The 16,913-nt window shown below is 45.6% G+C and overlaps 1 protein-coding gene across 1 annotated transcript in view; it reads right to left on the bottom strand.

Moving 5' to 3' along the window:
- DNAH8 (dynein axonemal heavy chain 8) overlaps positions 1-16,913 on the bottom strand; it is a 585,957-nt gene that overhangs the window by 424,802 nt on the left and 144,242 nt on the right. Inside the window, exons 19-20 of the mRNA XM_034764627.1 lie at positions 12,365-12,445; positions 4,133-4,249 (exon numbers count right to left, since the gene is read on the bottom strand). Of these exons, the coding sequence (XP_034620518.1) occupies positions 4,133-4,249; positions 12,365-12,445 (198 nt within the window). The remainder of the gene's footprint in view (positions 1-4,132; positions 4,250-12,364; positions 12,446-16,913) is intronic.

Below are 16,913 nucleotides of genomic sequence, written 5' to 3' on the forward strand. Positions count from 1 at the left end.
GGAGTGGTATGAATTGCCTTGCAACTCTGGGTACCCCAGGAAACTTCACAGATACCCACACCCTAGACTTCGAGGAACCGAATGCTGACTTCCATTTGCGCTTTTGAGGGCAGGACTCTGATTCCCTGGGCCTAAAAGAGGACAGTCCCAGAGGCAGGGATTTTCTGAGGCCTCTTTCAGCTGATACATCCAGAGGAACACTTTGGGAAGGAGTTTTCGAAGACCTTCCCTTAGGCCTGGTCCACACTAACCCCCCAATTCTAACTAAGGTACGCAACTTCAGCTACGTTATTCACATAGCTGAAGTCGACGTACCTTAGTTCGAACTTACCGCGGTCCAAACACGGCAGGCAGGCTCCCCCGTCGACTCCGCGTACTCCTCTCACCGAGCAGGATTACCAGAGTCGACGGCGAGCACTTCCGGGTTCAATTTATCGCGTCCAGACAAGATGCGATAAATTGAACCCAGAAGTTCGATTGCCTGCCGCCGAACCAGCGCGTAAGTATAGACATACCCTTAGATGATTGAAGGGGCTCTGACATTGATCTAAGGGCAGCCTCCATGAGGATATATTAGAGGCACTCCTCCCTCAGCTTCTTAGTTCTAGTCTTGAAACTGCAACAGAGAGAACACCTATAACCTGGCCCTCTCCGAAACACTTGCGGCAGTATGAATGAGGGTCACTAACAGACATAGGCTTCCTGCAGCCTACGAAAGGTTTGAACTCTGGGGACCTTGGCATGGGTTTCCCAGTACCAGGCAGGGTCTAGAGACCCACAATACTGGAAAAATCCCAAAAGAAGGGCCAAATAAAAAGAAATAAACATAGAACTATAAAATTGATAAAGAAAAAAATAAAAGTCCAAAGACTTTTGAGCAGCTCTAGGTAGATCAAGTATTTGTTCACAAATGGAAAGAAGGAACTGAAAGATGGACTCAGACCTTTATATTCTCACTTGCAGCACAAGGAGCTTGGCAATGAGCAGTGCTGCCCTTATAGGTACCATCAGAGAAAACTCCCCAGCAATGGTCCTCAAGGCACACACTCACTTACAGTGTAATGGACATATGCAAGCAATCGAAGAACACCCCAATTTAATGATGGCTCCCCAATGTCAATACTTTCTAAAATGTGTGTTAGCCAGTTTTTGATCTATTTAATGTGTGCTTTACTGATATTGTATAGTGCTAAATTTTAATAAGAATGTTGTGCAGTACTAAGTCAAATTCCTTACACAAGTCTAAATATATTACATCTATGCAGTTACCTTTATCAACCAAACTTGTAATCTCATCAAAGAATGAAATCAGGATTATTTGACAAGACTTATTTTCCATATAATCATGTTGACTGGCAATAATTCTATTCCTAGCCTTTAATTCTTTATCAATTTAATACCACCTCAGCTTTTTTTTTTTTTATCTAGGACTGATGTCAGTCTACTATGCAGAGAGTCATCAATCTTTAAACTGAAGAATTCATGACCTTCACAAGGCAAGTCTTCCAAAACTGAGATATGTACTTCTCTGAGCAAGCCCAATGGGCAGTTTTGCAGAAGGTCACTGAAACTCTGCAGCACTGATGGGGAGCATCCCACAAGATTAAATACACAGAGACCAACCTAGACCACTGCTTTCTCTGTACATATGGAGGGGGCAGTTGAGTCAAAAGTGCCCTATCACAGCAAGAAACTGTTAATTACCTGTACGATAACTGCTGTTCTTTGAGACGTTAATGCAGATCTGTATTACACTCTGCATGTGGTGCCAATCTCGGTACCAATGGTGATCCCCAGGAAGTCTCAACAACTTTCGAGAACGATACTGAGAAGGCGAGGGAGAAAAGGAAGATGTCTCCAAGCCCAACCCTGAGGAACCTCCAGAGTAGTCCATAGGCAATGAAGGAGACACCCATCCAACAAACATCCAGCCTTATCCAAAGTCTAGCCTACAGGATGCATCGGTACTGACAACCGTAAAGCAGCTGGTGCTTTAACCACTAACATAGGCCTCATACTCACACTCAGTACCGAAGCAGACATTGGTGCCAAAGTCGAAGCTGGCATTGGATCCATAGTTGCAGTGTGCACCAGGATCATCATTGGTATGGAAGATAATAGCTGTGTTGACAAGTCCCTCAGTACCGAAAAGGCAGGTGACCTCAACTCTGTACCCTGAATTGGAAGAGGCGCAAAAGAGATTCCAATAATAATGGCAGGTCTGCAACCAATCCAGACAGCACCAAGGACACTGAAGAAGCCTCCACAGCTGAACATTCCTCAATTAGTGGAGGGTCAGGAACAGCCAAACAAAGAAAGTGCGATGCAGCCTGATACACCACTGGTGTGGAAACAATCAATGCTGACAGTGAAGTTGTTGGTACTGGACTCAGAGGAAGCCCCATGGATGGTACCTTAGTCAATGGTAGAGTCCAGTTGCTCTCACCTCTGCACTGGAGAGCAAATAGCCCTGCTCTATCGTGCATGCGGGATGAATCATAATGTAGGTCTGCACTCCTCTTGGAAGGGGAGGAGGAATATCTCCCAGCTCTGGAATGGCCCCAGTCCATTTTGTGATAAATTTTTCTAGGAGAACCAGAGGAAGAACTGTCACTTTTTTTTCTGTGGGGGAGAAGAATATGAATTTGGCCTAACAGCCTGTGCCAGCTCAGATGCCCTCTGAGGGGCCTGACAATCTGCAGAGATCGCCAGTGCTGAAACAGGCTTCATGGTCTGCTCCTGAGGGGCTGCTTCAAATATAAGTCTCTGTCCACCTGCATTTTCTTTTTGAATGACTTGCAGATGAAGGACTTTTCTTTAAGGGCCCTTCCCGAAAGCACAATAAACATTGAGTGTGTTAGGGGGGTGGGGGTCATTATCAGAGCTAACTACCCCACATGATGGGCAATGTTTAAATGCTGGCGAGGGCAACACGCCAGGCAAAATCCTATCCAACCATTTTTAATAAACTAAACCTATAGGCACCACTAAACTAACTACAACTAACAACTATATACAAAAAATTCTGTGAAATAGCATAAAGTAAAAATCACACTGAGCATTCCAACTCAAGCCATGAGCAGTGAGGAGAGTTGGGGCAATGCTGCTCTTAAATTGCCAGGGGAGGGGCTATGCGGCCAGAAGGCATGAGTGCCACCCCTACAAGTATTGCTAAGCAAAATTATCTGGCTTCTGTGCATCGGGCTCACACACACCTGAGTGGAATACACATCTGCAACCACTTGAAGAACTGATAGTGTTATGTGATTTTGCACACTCTTCCACTTGAACTGACTTCTTTTCTATAACAGATGCAGGCAAGGCCAATGAATAGAGTTGTTGGAGAGGGGGAAGCTTCAACAGCTGCTGGAATAGAACTGGGACATTCGGGGTTCCCAAGTTGTTCTTAATGGCTTAGACAAAAAATTGGAATTCCTGAACCTTAGGCAAGGTTATCAAAGCAATTCTCAGCATGGAGGAAAAGGATTTGGAGAAGAAGTATTCCAGAAGGAGAGCTGAAGATACTTCTCATTCACCAATGGAGGCAATGACTGGAAATAGTGCAGTATTGGCCATGTCCAGCAGGAGGAGCCTAGAAAGGGCAGCGGAGGAGTATGCAATTGCCTCTGTAGACAGGCACGATTACCCCAGTAGTGGTCTGAGAAATAAGAAATACTTACCTTGCTCTTTAAACTTGAAGGGGAGGGCATTGACAAAAATTAAATACCCGTTATGACAAGCAGAGTGCTAGTCACAAACAATGGTGAGACCTGATACAAACTCAACTGGAAGAAAAGAGGCTAAAATCTAGGCTTTAAGGGTGGTAGCAGGGATGTAAATATGGAGAAACTACTAGGACCTTATCATTCTTCCAAAAGAAATGCATGTGAACATTTGCTTTAAAAAATCAGAGACATTTCAATGTTGCAAAAGGTTATCACTAAGTTTTAAGAATTTAATATTAATCTTAACTAATAAGTTTCTTACATACGAATAGAAATCAAATTATTAACTGAGTTTAAAGCACAGGTTATTTTTTTTGCTGTGGAAAAAAAATTCAAAAATCAAATTAAAGTGTATTTGAAACATCTTCAAAAAATGTCATTTTAATTAATTTGGCAAATATGCATACCTTTTTCAAAAGCTGCTTAAACATATTCATAACTTCATCAACTTCTTGAAAAAAACTGTCCAATGTCAGAGATGACCAAGTTAATATAGTAAGTCCTTGTCTCAACACAGATTCCACCTAAACAAACAATAAAACAAAACAAAAATTGTGATAACTAAATATAGAAAAAAATAAATATGTTAGGAATATAACATACAATGGGACTGATGATTATAAAAATGAACAATGGTCCAGTGCTCATTACTGAAAGAAACAGATGCAAGCTAACAGAATCTATGTTTTGTTACTTCAAGGAAAATTGCACAGATTTACTCAACGTTTATTTAGGTTTTTATGTGTACCACAGCCATATTCACTGCTATGCTGACAATTCTCAAATGTACCTGTCCATCATTGACCTCTCTCTTCCTGGCCAGTCTCGCATCTCTTGCTGGTCCTCTAACATCTCCTCATGGATGTTACTTCCTTAAACTAAAACAAAATCTGAACTGTCCATGTTTTCTCCTAAACCCTGTTCTTTGCTGCACTTCTCCATCATTGTGGACAGATTGAGATCACATCTCTGAAGCTCAAATGATTCTTCCCTTTCCTTTTTTATCACATCCACTTTCTCACTAAATCTTGTTGCTGCACTCCCTATACTATTTCTAAAATCCTCGCTTTCCTCACCAGCCACAGCCCTATTTTTTGCCCAAGGTAACCTCAGACTTTCATATCAATCAGGTCATTTAGCTGTCAGTTTTCATTCTAAATTTCATCTGACTAGGGAAGATGCCACTCTTCACACCTGGGATGTCAGGAGAGTGTTGGCTTTCTATTTGGAAAGGACCAAAACCTTGAGGGCTGTTTGTCTCTTTCATGGCCAGAATTAAAGTGGCCCCTGTTTTGACCCAAAGGCTCTCCCCAAATGGGTTTGTGCTTGTATCCTCTCTTGCTACAAGGCTGCTAATGTCCAGCCCCCTCCTCTGGTTATAGCTAAGGCTATGTTTTAGTCACGGGTATTTTTAGTAAAAGTCATGGACAGGACACGTGAAAAAAAAATTCACGGGCCCATGACTTGTCCATGACTTTTACTAAAAATACCCGCCGTGACTAAAACTTGGACAAGGGTTGTGGGAGGGTGGTCTGGGGGCACCGCAGGTGCTGGAGGAGGTGACCCGGGACCCCTGCTGGTACTTGGGCAGGGAGGGTTGGTGGGGCTGGCAGGGGTTTCCTACCCGGCTCCGTGTCCCTGCAGTTCCTAGGTGGCAGAGGCAGGAGCCAGGGCAGGAGCTCTTCTGCTGCTCCTGCCATAAATGCTGCCTGCCGCAGCTCCCATTGGCCGGGAAATGCAGTCAATGGGAGCTGCAGGGGCGGGGCTTGCGGGTGCCGGCAGCACGCAGCACGGAGACCCCCCCCCGCCCCTCCACCACCTAGGAGCTGCAGGGGGACCCCCCCATGCCAGGTAAGCACACACCCCAAATCCCTGCCCTTAGCCGCCTCCCACACACCCAAACAGCTGCTGCTGAACCAGGGACTGCCTGAGCCAGGCAGCCCCTGGGCCAGCACCAGCCACTGCAGAAGTCATGGAGGTCATGGAAAGGCACGGAATCCTTGACTTCCGTGATGTCCATGATAGACTCGCAGCCCTAGTTATAGCGCATTCTACTAAATCACAATCTACTTCCATAGCCCTGATGAAGAATACATCCATTGCAGAAATATGCAAAGCTACCATGTGGACTTTGGTCCATACCTTCTTACAGCATAATATTTTAGTAGACTCTAAAGGAGTCACCCCCTTTGGTACTGCAGTTCTACAAACAGTTTTAGATGGGGCTCAAAAGCACCCACTTTCGCTGGGGAGTATTGCTTCAAAGTCACCTGAAGTGAAGCACCCATGAGGACATTATTCACAGATTGAGAATTTAATTATCCTGTACAGCAGTGTTTCCCAAACTTCGGATGCTGCTTGTGTAGAGAGAGCCCCTGGCAGGCCAGGCCGGTTTGTTTACCTGCCACGTCCGCAGGTTCGGCCGATCACGGCTCCCACTGGCCGTGGTTCGCTGCTCCAGGCCAATGGGAGCTGCAGGATGCAGCGCGGGCCAAGGGACGTACTAGCCTCTGCTTCCCGCAGCCCCCATTGGCCAGGAGCAGCGAACCACAGCCACTGGGAGCCGCGATTGGCCGAACCTGCGGACATGGCAGGTAAACAAACCGACCTGGCCCGCCAGGGGCTTTCCCTACACAAGCGGCATCCCAAGTTTGGGAAACACTGCTGTACAGTAACTGGAGTTCTTTGAGACGTTAGTCCCACATAGGGTGTTCCACTATCCATCCTCTTTCCCCTCTGCTTTGGAGTCTTTGCCTTTCTGGACTTCACAGTACAGAAGGAACTGATTCATCCAACACAACCCTATACATCCTTGTTATAGGGCACAAGTATAGCTAGGGTGCATGTTGGACCAAACAGGCACTGCTACCAATAATCTGTGATCAACGGTGCATAGAGTACACTTTTACCAGAATAGAGCACCTGTAGGGACATTACTCAAAAAAGAACAAGAATTTCTGCTATATGCTGGGACGCTCATCAGTTGGAGGAGAAAGACCTGGAAGTATTAGTTGATCATAGGATGACTATGAACCACCACTGTGATTTGGTCGTGAAAAAAAAAATGCAATCCTAGGATGTATAAGATGAGGTATTTCCAGTAGAAATAGTAAAGTATTGATGTCATTGTACAAGGCACTAGTAAATCCTCATCTGGAATATTGTGTACAATATGGTCACCCATATTCAAGAAAGATTAATTCAATCTAGAATAGGAACAGAGGAGGGCTTCTAGGGTGATCAGGAGAGTGGAGAGATCTATCTTATCATAGGAGACTGAAGGAGCTTGGCTTGTTTAGTCTAGCAAAATGAAGGCAGTGAGGAGATAAAGAAGTTACTCACCTTGTGCAATAACAATAGTTCCTCGAGATGTGTCCCCCTATGGGTGCTCCAAATGTAGGTGTGTCTGTGTGCCTGCGTTGCTGATCAGAGACACTTTGGTAGCAGTGTCCATTGGGCCCGGACATGCACTGTCTTTCCTTGTGCTGCACCACAAGGCTAGCCAGTGCACACAGGCTAACCATCCTCAGTTCCTTATCTATCGCAGAGTCATAACAAGAACTCCAAAGCAGAGGGGAGGAGGGCGGGTTGTGAAGCACCCATAGGGACACACGTCTCAAAGAAGAAGTTACTCACCTTGTGCAGTAACAATGTTCTTCGAGATGTGTGTCCCTGTGGGTGCCCCACTTTAGGTGTTGGTGCGTCCCTGCACCAGAGATCAGAGATTTTAGGTAGCAGTGCTCGGTTGGGGCGTGCACAAGCAGTAGCTGTCTCGCAGTGTCATTGGTGTCTCTTGTACCGCGCGCACAACCCGAACCCCTCAGTTCCTTCTCTACCGCGGACCCTGATAGCAAAAACTCCAAAGCAGAGGGGAAGAGGCATGTCGCAAGCTGTGTCAGATAAGGGTACCTGGCCAAGTCGGAGCGATCAGATGACATGAGCTCCATCCCTTTTTATTTTTAGCAGAGCCTTTAGCAGAGGAGGAAACAGATGGAAGGCATAAAAACGGTCCAGGGGAGAAGAAGAACATCAGCCAGAGAGTGCTGTTTCATCCCCACCCTGGAGCAGTAGCACAGACACTTCTTGTCCTGGTAAGTGATAAACAGGTCTATGGACAATGTTTCCCATCGTGTGAACAGAGCGTGGAGTACTGACGAGTGCATCTCCCACTCATGGTCATGCAGGAATTTGCGACTGAGGTTATCTGCTATCGAGTTCTGCATTCCCAGGAGGTAAGCTGCTGACAAAATAATGTTGTAAGAGATGCACCAATTCCATAACGTCATTGCTTCCATGCATGTAGAGGGCAACCTCCCACGCCCCAGCGTTTGATGTAGTACATGCAGGCTATGTTGTCTGTTGGGATCTTTGTATGAGATACTGCTATCAGCAGGAAAAAATGGCCATAGGCATTCCTGACCACCGTCAGTTCAAGGAGATTGATATATAGAGATATCTCTGTAAGTGACCATTTGTCTTAGTAGTGAGGCTGTTTAAGTGCATGACCCACGCTATGAGTGTGTGTCAGTAGTAAGGAGCAACAATGGTGACGTGTGCAAGAAGGGGATCCCTTTTCACACATTGGCTGGGTCATTCCACCAGTCTAAGGAGTTGTTGATCCTGGTAGTGACAGAGGTTTCTCCACCCTGTCCCTGTTCAGTCTGTAAACTGAATTGAACAATAGTTGGAGACATTGCATATGGAGTCTGGCATATGGTATCACTGCCGTACCCACTGCCATATGCCCCAACAGTTGGAGGCAACAGAGTCTAGCTGGCATTTGTGGACTATGCTGAACTGTGTCTATGAATGAGACCAGGGATAGGAACATGTGTTGAGGTAGGAAGGCTTTGGCCTGTAGAATATCGAGGTCGCCCCTATAAATTCCAAGTGTGGCATTGGCGTGACAGTTGACTCTAGGTGTTGATCTGAAAGCCCAGTTCTGTAAACAAGTGTATTGTGGTGTTGATGGCTTGATGAGCCAGCTCCTGAAACAGACAGACGTCATCTGCATTGATGGTGGTGAAGCCATGACCACTTTGTCCAGGGAAGAGGAGGATATAGGATTAGGTGTTATGTCTTCCTCTGTGTCAGCTTCTTGTTCCTCCATTTCTTGAGGTTCTGAGGCCCTCGATGCTGTGGCTGAAGGAGCATGCCAGGAAGGTTGTCAGGTGATGCTTGATCCTCGCAAGGCTGGCTGTCGGTGTGCCATCCAAGGGTCCCAGTATGGGCATTGTGGTGGCATAGGGCTTGGTGGAAATGTTTGTGGGTGGCCATACCAAGATGGTGGTGGTGCCATCGGCAAGTACATTCTTAGATCCTATTGACAGTGGTTCTCATATGAAGCTTGCAAGAAGTACTGTGAGATCTCCTCTGGCTCACTGTCCAACCCCTCACTAGATAGTGGAGGGGCATGGCATGATTGTGGCGATATCCCCCGCGCCTGCCAAAGGCTCAATGCCATGATGTCAGTATGGAGGAGCGAAGACTCGGATGCTTCTAGAATGCAGAGGTCTCTGGTCTGATGGAATTCCACCAGTACCAATCATCCCGGTGTCATTGCCAGAGGGGAGAGGAAACCATCACCGGTCTCTCTGGTGCCAGGTGGACTCCTGTTGCTGACAGTACTGAGGTCGATTCGCGTACCGCGAACATCTTCCTAGGGTGTTTGCCCTTATCTTGTGGTGATGACAATTTGGTGCCCATGCCAAAAGGGTCCATTGGTCAGATACTGACCATCACCATGAGGCGTGGGTGCCAGATGTTCTCAATGTCAGCAGTGCTGAGTATATTGAGTGAGATGGCAATTGCTTACAGCTACCCCTAGGCTTGCTGAGGGGACTTCTCACTCTCTTTTTAGACCTGTGAGAGGAGTCCCAGACCGCTTCCTTGATCCACTGTCCTTCAAGAGAAAGTTGTGGGGGAGACTCACGACTGCCAGGAGGTTGAGGTTGAAGAGATGCCTCCATGAAGATAATTTTTTGGCACAGCTCTCTGTCCTTGCGGGATCTCGGTTGGAGCTGCTGACAGAGGGAACAATTTTGTTGGATGTGGCCCTCGCCGAGGTAGCAGATGCACTGAGATTGCTTGTCAGCGACTGGGATCACCTCGCTGCAAGTGCAGCACTTCTTGAAGCCCGGGGAGCTGGGAAATAACCTTGGTCGGGGGGTGGGGTGTCCCCCTACACCAAGGGTTGATAAGAGAACAAAGTCCTTTCTTTTTCTCTCTCTTTTTTTTAAGGCATGACCAAAGGAAAAACAAATGAAGAAAAGAGGCTTTAAGGGAAGTTAAAAATTAGCAACTGTAAAGGAGTTAATGATCTGTGAATGGACAGCTAAAGCTTTGTCTCTAGCCAAGGGCAGTTGAGAAGGAAAGACAGTGCATGTGTGGATCCCATAGACACTGCTACCAAAGTTCTCCAATCATCAGCACAGGAAATCAGACATAACTACAGTGGAGCACCCAGAGGGACACTACTCAAAGAAGAAATAGCTGCTCTCTACAAAAACATTGGAGGGAGGGGGATAAATATCAGGGATGGAGAAAAGCTATTTAAGCAAAAGGACAATGTTGTCACAAGTACAAATGGGTATAAATTTGTCATGAATAAATTTAGGCTGGAAATTAGAATAAGATTCCTAATAATCAGAGGAGTGAACTTCTGAAACAGCCTCCCAATAGGAGTAGTGGGGGTAAACAATCTAACTAATTTTAAGATGGAGCTTGATCAGTTTATAAACTTTATTAATAGGACAGGGTCACCTGCAATGTTCCCTCTAATTTTTTCCATCCATGTGAGGAATGAATTTTGTTATGTGCACCAATATCAAGTTAGTGTGTGAATGTGCGCGACCAGTAGAAACAAAAAACCTAGATATAATATATATTTTTAAAAGTTACCATAGGGATAATTACTCCAGTCAGGACAGGTTAGGCATTTTAGAACTCGCTACTCAAAGAATTAAATTTAAGCATAAGAGAGAAATAAAATTATGAAATGCATAGACAAGTCAAAAAACTAAAATAACAGCCCTCTGAAAGAATAAAATTACAGAGAATATATGTGCATTGGAGGAAGTACCAAGAAGTAACAACAACAACACAAGTATGGGCTGGGAGGTGAGTGTGTCAGAGAGAGAGTGAGTGTGTGTGTGAGAGAGAGAGAGAGACACACACACACACACACACACACACACACACACACACACACACACACACAGTGTGTGTGTGTGCTGGCTCCTGGGGAAGTCTATGACTAGGGCCCTACCAAATTCACGGTCCATTTTCGTCAATTTCACGGTCATAGGATTTTAAAAACCATAAATTTAATGAATTCAACTATTTAAATCTGAAGTTTCACGGTGTTGTAACTGTAGGGGTCCTGGCCTAAAAAGGAGTTGTGGGGCGGTCGCAAGGTTCTTGTAGGGGGATTGCGGTACTGCTACCCTTACTTCTGCGCTGCTGCTGGTGGCAGCTCTGCCTTCAGAGCTGGGCAGCTGGAGAGCGGTGGCTGCTGGCTGGGAGCCGAGCTCCAAAGGCAGAGCCACAAGCAGCAGCAGCACAGAAGTAAGGATGGATGGTATGGTATTGCCACCCTTATTTCTGTGCTGCTGCCTACAGTGCTGGGCCCTCAGTCAACAGCCGCCACTCTCCGTCCGCCCAGCTCTGAAGGCAGTGCAGAAGTAAGGATGGCAATACCACGACCCTGCTAAAATAACCTTGTGACCCCCTTGCAACTCCCTTTTGGGTCAGGATCCCTAATTTGAGAAATGCTAGTCTCCCCGGTGAAATCTGTATAGTATAGGGTAAAAGCACATAAAAGACCAGATTTCATGATAGGAAACCAGATTTCACGGTCTGTGACGCACTTTTCATGGCCGTGAATTTGGTAGGGCCCTATCTATGAGCTGTCTCTTTAAGGCACTCACCAGACGGCTCAGACCACAGCACCTGCCAGCAGCTCTCCTGCTCCTAAATCCTATCCTCCCATCTCCCCTCTGTGGAGGTGGGGTACATGGGCAGGGGGGACACCCTGACATCAGCATCCCCCCTCACTCTGCACAGCAAGCAGGAGGGTCCTGGTAGCAGCTGGCCAGGAGCTCCAAGGCAGAGGGCAGGAGCAATATGGCTGCAGAGCAGCGGGGCTGGGGGGGGGTATGGGGAACCCAAACACACGCCACCATGCACGCCTCTGCTAATCAAGTGTGTGGCACTTGATTCACTCCTGGGCAGCCGTGCGACCATGCAGCTTAGAGGGAACACAGCTCACCTGCAATATAAGGGGACTGGACTCAATGAACCAGGGGGTCCCTTCCAGGCCTATGTTCCTATACTGCACACATACACTGCTTTGGCAGTGTAAACAAGCCTCAAAGTGGGAGTAAGCAATCTTTATACTACTAGAGTAGTATAAAGTGGCCTGACTGTAAATGAGAATCTGGTGCACTGTGTTATTCACTTGCTAAATCACAACATTACATAATCTGCAATGGGTCTCTCAGGCATTAATGTGAATCAGTAAGATTCTGCTGTGCAGAATTGTTTAATTTGGAATCTTAGTGTTAAGAAAATTACAAACAATTCTAAAACTACACTAACTTCCAGTATATTCAAATTAAAATATATTTAGCATTACCAACCTTTCTCATTTTTGGTGCCATCAAATTTACAAACACTGTTGGTATTTCCTGACACAAATCTTCGTAACATTGCAGAAGATTCTGTTAATATTAAAAAATGACAATTTCATTAGCAATATTTTTTAAATATTTTTCTTTATTGAAGATTTTCATAGAAGCAAACCAGTAAAAATAAAAACAAATCAATACAATGGACATAAGGAAACAGGAAAATGGTACAGGACATATTCCCCCAGAATATTTCTAAATGCAAAATTTGACATGAACACTTACAATATTTATCTAATTGTTATCATCAATGAAAAAGAGTAAGATTGTGTTTTCCTGTATGGGGTGGTTGCGAGTGCAAAAGAGAAAGAAATTAAAAAAGGATACTTCCCACCTCACATATCTAGTCCCTATGCGCATGTCCCAGTCAAAATACCAGTCCTTGTGATTAGGAAGCACAAAACACCAGTCCTTGCTCAAGACTAGTATCAGAAGTGACAGTAGCCTCCCCATAGGGAGCAGAGAGAGGCAGGGCCATGCCCTCTCCCACACTGAACTAGAAGCTCTAGTTCTTGCATATAATAGTTAAAGTTAAAACTCTTCCTGCTGTCAATCCAATTTTCAGCACCCTCCCATCCTGTCCCTTATCTTCAACAAAAAACAAACAATCATGAAATTTCACATGCTGCATCTCATCCCAAAGGTAGAAGTTTTCTGGCAAGTTTGGAACAAATCTCACAAGAAGTTAAGGTTTTCCAACATTTAGTTTTCAGAGGTTTTCCGATTGCATTTTTGGCTCATGATATCGCCAAAACAGATTTACAAAAAAATCCCAAACTGCTTCTCCAAAACTCCCTAACAAGTAGAAATGCCTTTGAAAAAGTAAACAAAAAGATTGCAGAGATATTTAAGTATCACCAGAATATAAAACATACATATATACACTTAAAAAACCCACAAAAAGTATAGGCAGATGTATTTTATGACGTGTATATACTTGTATCTTTTAAATAATATATATAGTAATGCATGCATCTGTTTATTGCATGTTTTGCAAAGTGTGCATTGCATAGATTGGAGGACTGTCAGGTAGGGAACCACTTGTAGTGCTGTCAGATCCAGTCTAGAAGGAGATAAAAAGGGGAAAGTTACATGGGGAATTAGCATGTCTACATGGAAAACAAGAAGAAGGAAGTAAATATGCAGAGATGGGTGGTTGTCTGGGATAGAACAGGGTTCATTTCTGGGAAGCTAGCAAGATCCACCAGGGTCCATGCACACTTACAAGGTCCAATGAAGGTTTGCCAGGTCTGTTGGAGTCCCTAAAAGGCCTGCAGGGCATTCTGACACTACACAACCTTAAACATATTTAAAGAAATTCCCAAGCAAAAATATTCATTAACCCTGAGTTCTGGTTTAAAGAACCAATTAGGTTTTTTTTTCAGCAAAAAAAAATTAAACATTTTAGTTTTCTAAAAACAACCCAAAAATATTAGGAAACTCAGAAATTCCAAAGTAAAGTTCTACTGAACAAAAAAACCCGTAACAAGCACGGACCTGAAAATAACCTGAAATTTAGGACAACTTTATTCATCTATCACACAGGTTAATTAAGATTAAGATATTAGGATCTAATTCAGTATTATGTAACTTCAGTTTTAAATCAGTGCAACTCCATTCTGGATTGTTTTTTAATGGAGTTGGACTGACTTAAATCTGTTGTAATGCAGTACCAAATCTGTGAAAACTAGCCTGGGATATCTGGCCCCAGTATAAAGACGAACTTCTGATGCTGCACAGCCAGAATACAGACTCCAGCATTACTCCCCTCATGTCTATTACTAGCACCAGGAGCATGACCAATAAAAAGGGAGAGGAAGAATGATTTTAAGGTACTAGACTGAATTTGGGAGAACTCCATAATGTAAATCAGAACTCTTAACATTAATGTTATATGGAGGCTTGGAAGGATTCAATTTTTATCAGTAAGTGTCGATTTTAAAATATGCATATGAACTGAAAAAAAAATTCCATTGATAATTAAAATGTACAGATATACAAAGTAAGAAAAATGCAGCTTGAGAATTTATTAGAGTTTGATGTAAAGTTATTTATTTTGTACATTTTTATGTGATGTCAACAATTTGTGTTTCAATGGATATAAAGTTATAAAGGTTTAACTTTTTTAATTTTAACATCTTCTGTCATTAAATAATTGTCTGTCTCATACTGTTGTCTGACTCCTCCCATAATTTCCCACAACTGTGAAAATTTAAATAGAAAAAAAATGCTTAAAAAGAAGTTATTCAGTTTGTACAGTAACAATGATTCTTCAAGATGTATGTCCCTATAGGTGCTCCACTGTAGGTGTGTCTGCGACCTGTGCTTCTGATCAGAGATCTTTGGTAGCAGCGTCCATTTGGCCCACACATGTACTCTCTCCTCCTTGTGTTCTGTCTCAAGGCTAACTAGCGCTACATCCTCCGTTTCCTCTCTACCGTGGAGCCCCCACATTAAGAACTCTGAAGTAGAGGAGAGGAGCATGGGTCGTGGAGCACCAATAGATAGTGCCTTATGAATCTACGTTAATGAGAACGTGGATGGAATTGCAGAATCAAAACAACAATATGGAATCCAGCCACGGTCCCAGGACTGGAGGAGGCTCTGCCACCCCGCTGCAACCCCAGGGTCGGAGGGCTCTGCTGCCCTGCCCATGGCCCCAGAACCAGAGGAGCTTTCTACCCTCCGTGGCCAGAGGAGCGCTCTGTCACCCCACTGCAGCCCCAAGTAGCTGTCCTCCCACCCCCACCCCCCCCGATGTGGCCCCAGGGCTGGAGGAGTGCTCTGTCACCCCACTGAAGCCCCAAGGACAGAGGAGCACTATGCCACCCTGGCCATGGCCCTGGGGCCAGAGGAGCTCTCTGTCCCTGTCCTCCCCCACAACATGGTCCCAGGACTGGAGGAGTGTGCTGTCACTCCACCACAGCCCTGGGGCCAGAGGAGCTCTCTTCCCCCTGCCCCCACAGCCCTAGGGCCGAGGAGTTCCCTGTTGCTCCACCATGGCCCCAGGGACAGAGGAGAGCTCTGCCATGGTCCTGGCCCTGGGGACGAAGGAGAGCTCTGCCCTGCCCACAACCCTGGGGGAGCTCTCTGTTCTGCCACAGCCGTAGGACCAAGGTGCTCTCTGGCCTGTCCACAACCACTGGGCTGAGTTGATATCTGCCCTGGCCACGGGGTCAGAGGAGCCCTCTGCTGTAGCCACAGCCCCCGGGCTGGAGGAGCTCTCTGCCCCAGCCCTAGGGGAACTCTCTGCCATGGATTCGGCCATGGGGGCAGCGGAGCAATCTGTCTCAGTCATTGCCACAGGGCCTGAGAAGTGCTCTGCCAGCCCCGGCCACAGTACAGTTTATGTACTCTTTGGCTAGGTGGCCTGGTGATAGGGAGATGCATGCCATCTATGACCTCAATGCAGTTAGAGAACCCCATTGCAGCAAAACCATCCACTATATACTGCATATTACCCAGAGTCACTACCCTTCTTAGCAGAAGTTGATTAATGGCCCTGCACACTTGGATTACAACAGCTCCCACAGTGGATTCACCAACTCTAGATTGATTCCCCACTGACCGGTAGCAGTCTGGCATTGCACACTTCGACAGAGCAATCACCACTCACTTCTCCACTATCATAGCAGGTCTCATTTTACTGTTGCTGTGCTTCAGGGCTGGGGAAAGCTCTTCACAAAGTTCCTGGAAAGTGGCCTTCTGCATTCAAAAGTTCTACCGCCACTGCTCGTCATCCCCTACCTGCAGAATTATGCGATCCCACCAGTCAGTGCTTGTTTCCCAGAACCAGAAATGGCGCTCCACCATGTTCAGCTGCTGCACGACTACCAGCAGCGACTGGAAATTGTTTCATTCTATGGCTTGCAGCAGGGCTGCTTGAATGACATTGCAATGTTTCACACAGCATCTCCTGTCTCGGCTCTGGAAATATTGCAGGATAAGGTGCAAGGTGTTTGTAATGCTCACCACAAGAATGCACAGCTGAGCGGGGACCATGCTTCTTGGGCTATGGCATGCACATGGCTAATCCAGGCTTTTGAAAAAAGCATGAGAAAGTATGGGTTGTTTGCCATTGATATCAGGGTAGGGAGACAGGGAGGGAGGAAACTGCATCATGGGAGGCTAAAGCCATGTTCCCATTCCCTCCTGTGATAATATTTTGGTCCCATGAGGCATTGCAAGCCCTTCCTAAAAACCCCTGCAGATAGTTGCACTGTGGGATAGCTACTCATGGTGCACTGCTCTGTGCATCGATGCAAGCACTGCTAGTGATAACACACCCCACTGACACAATGGGCATGGTGTGGACATGCACAACCAATTTAATTACTGCCGCGGCTGGATGTCGACTTACATTAAGTCAACTTAACTTTGTAGTGTAGACGTGTCTTGTGAGTGTGCATCTGATGTTAGGAAGGCTACAGGGCAGGAAGCACAACACTTAAATCCTGGTCTTTTGATCTTCGGATCAGCCATTAAAGTATCTTCTACATAG

Source organism: Trachemys scripta, chromosome 3, assembly GCF_013100865.1.
Source record: "Trachemys scripta elegans isolate TJP31775 chromosome 3, CAS_Tse_1.0, whole genome shotgun sequence".
Classification (NCBI taxonomy): domain Eukaryota; kingdom Metazoa; phylum Chordata; order Testudines; family Emydidae; genus Trachemys; species Trachemys scripta.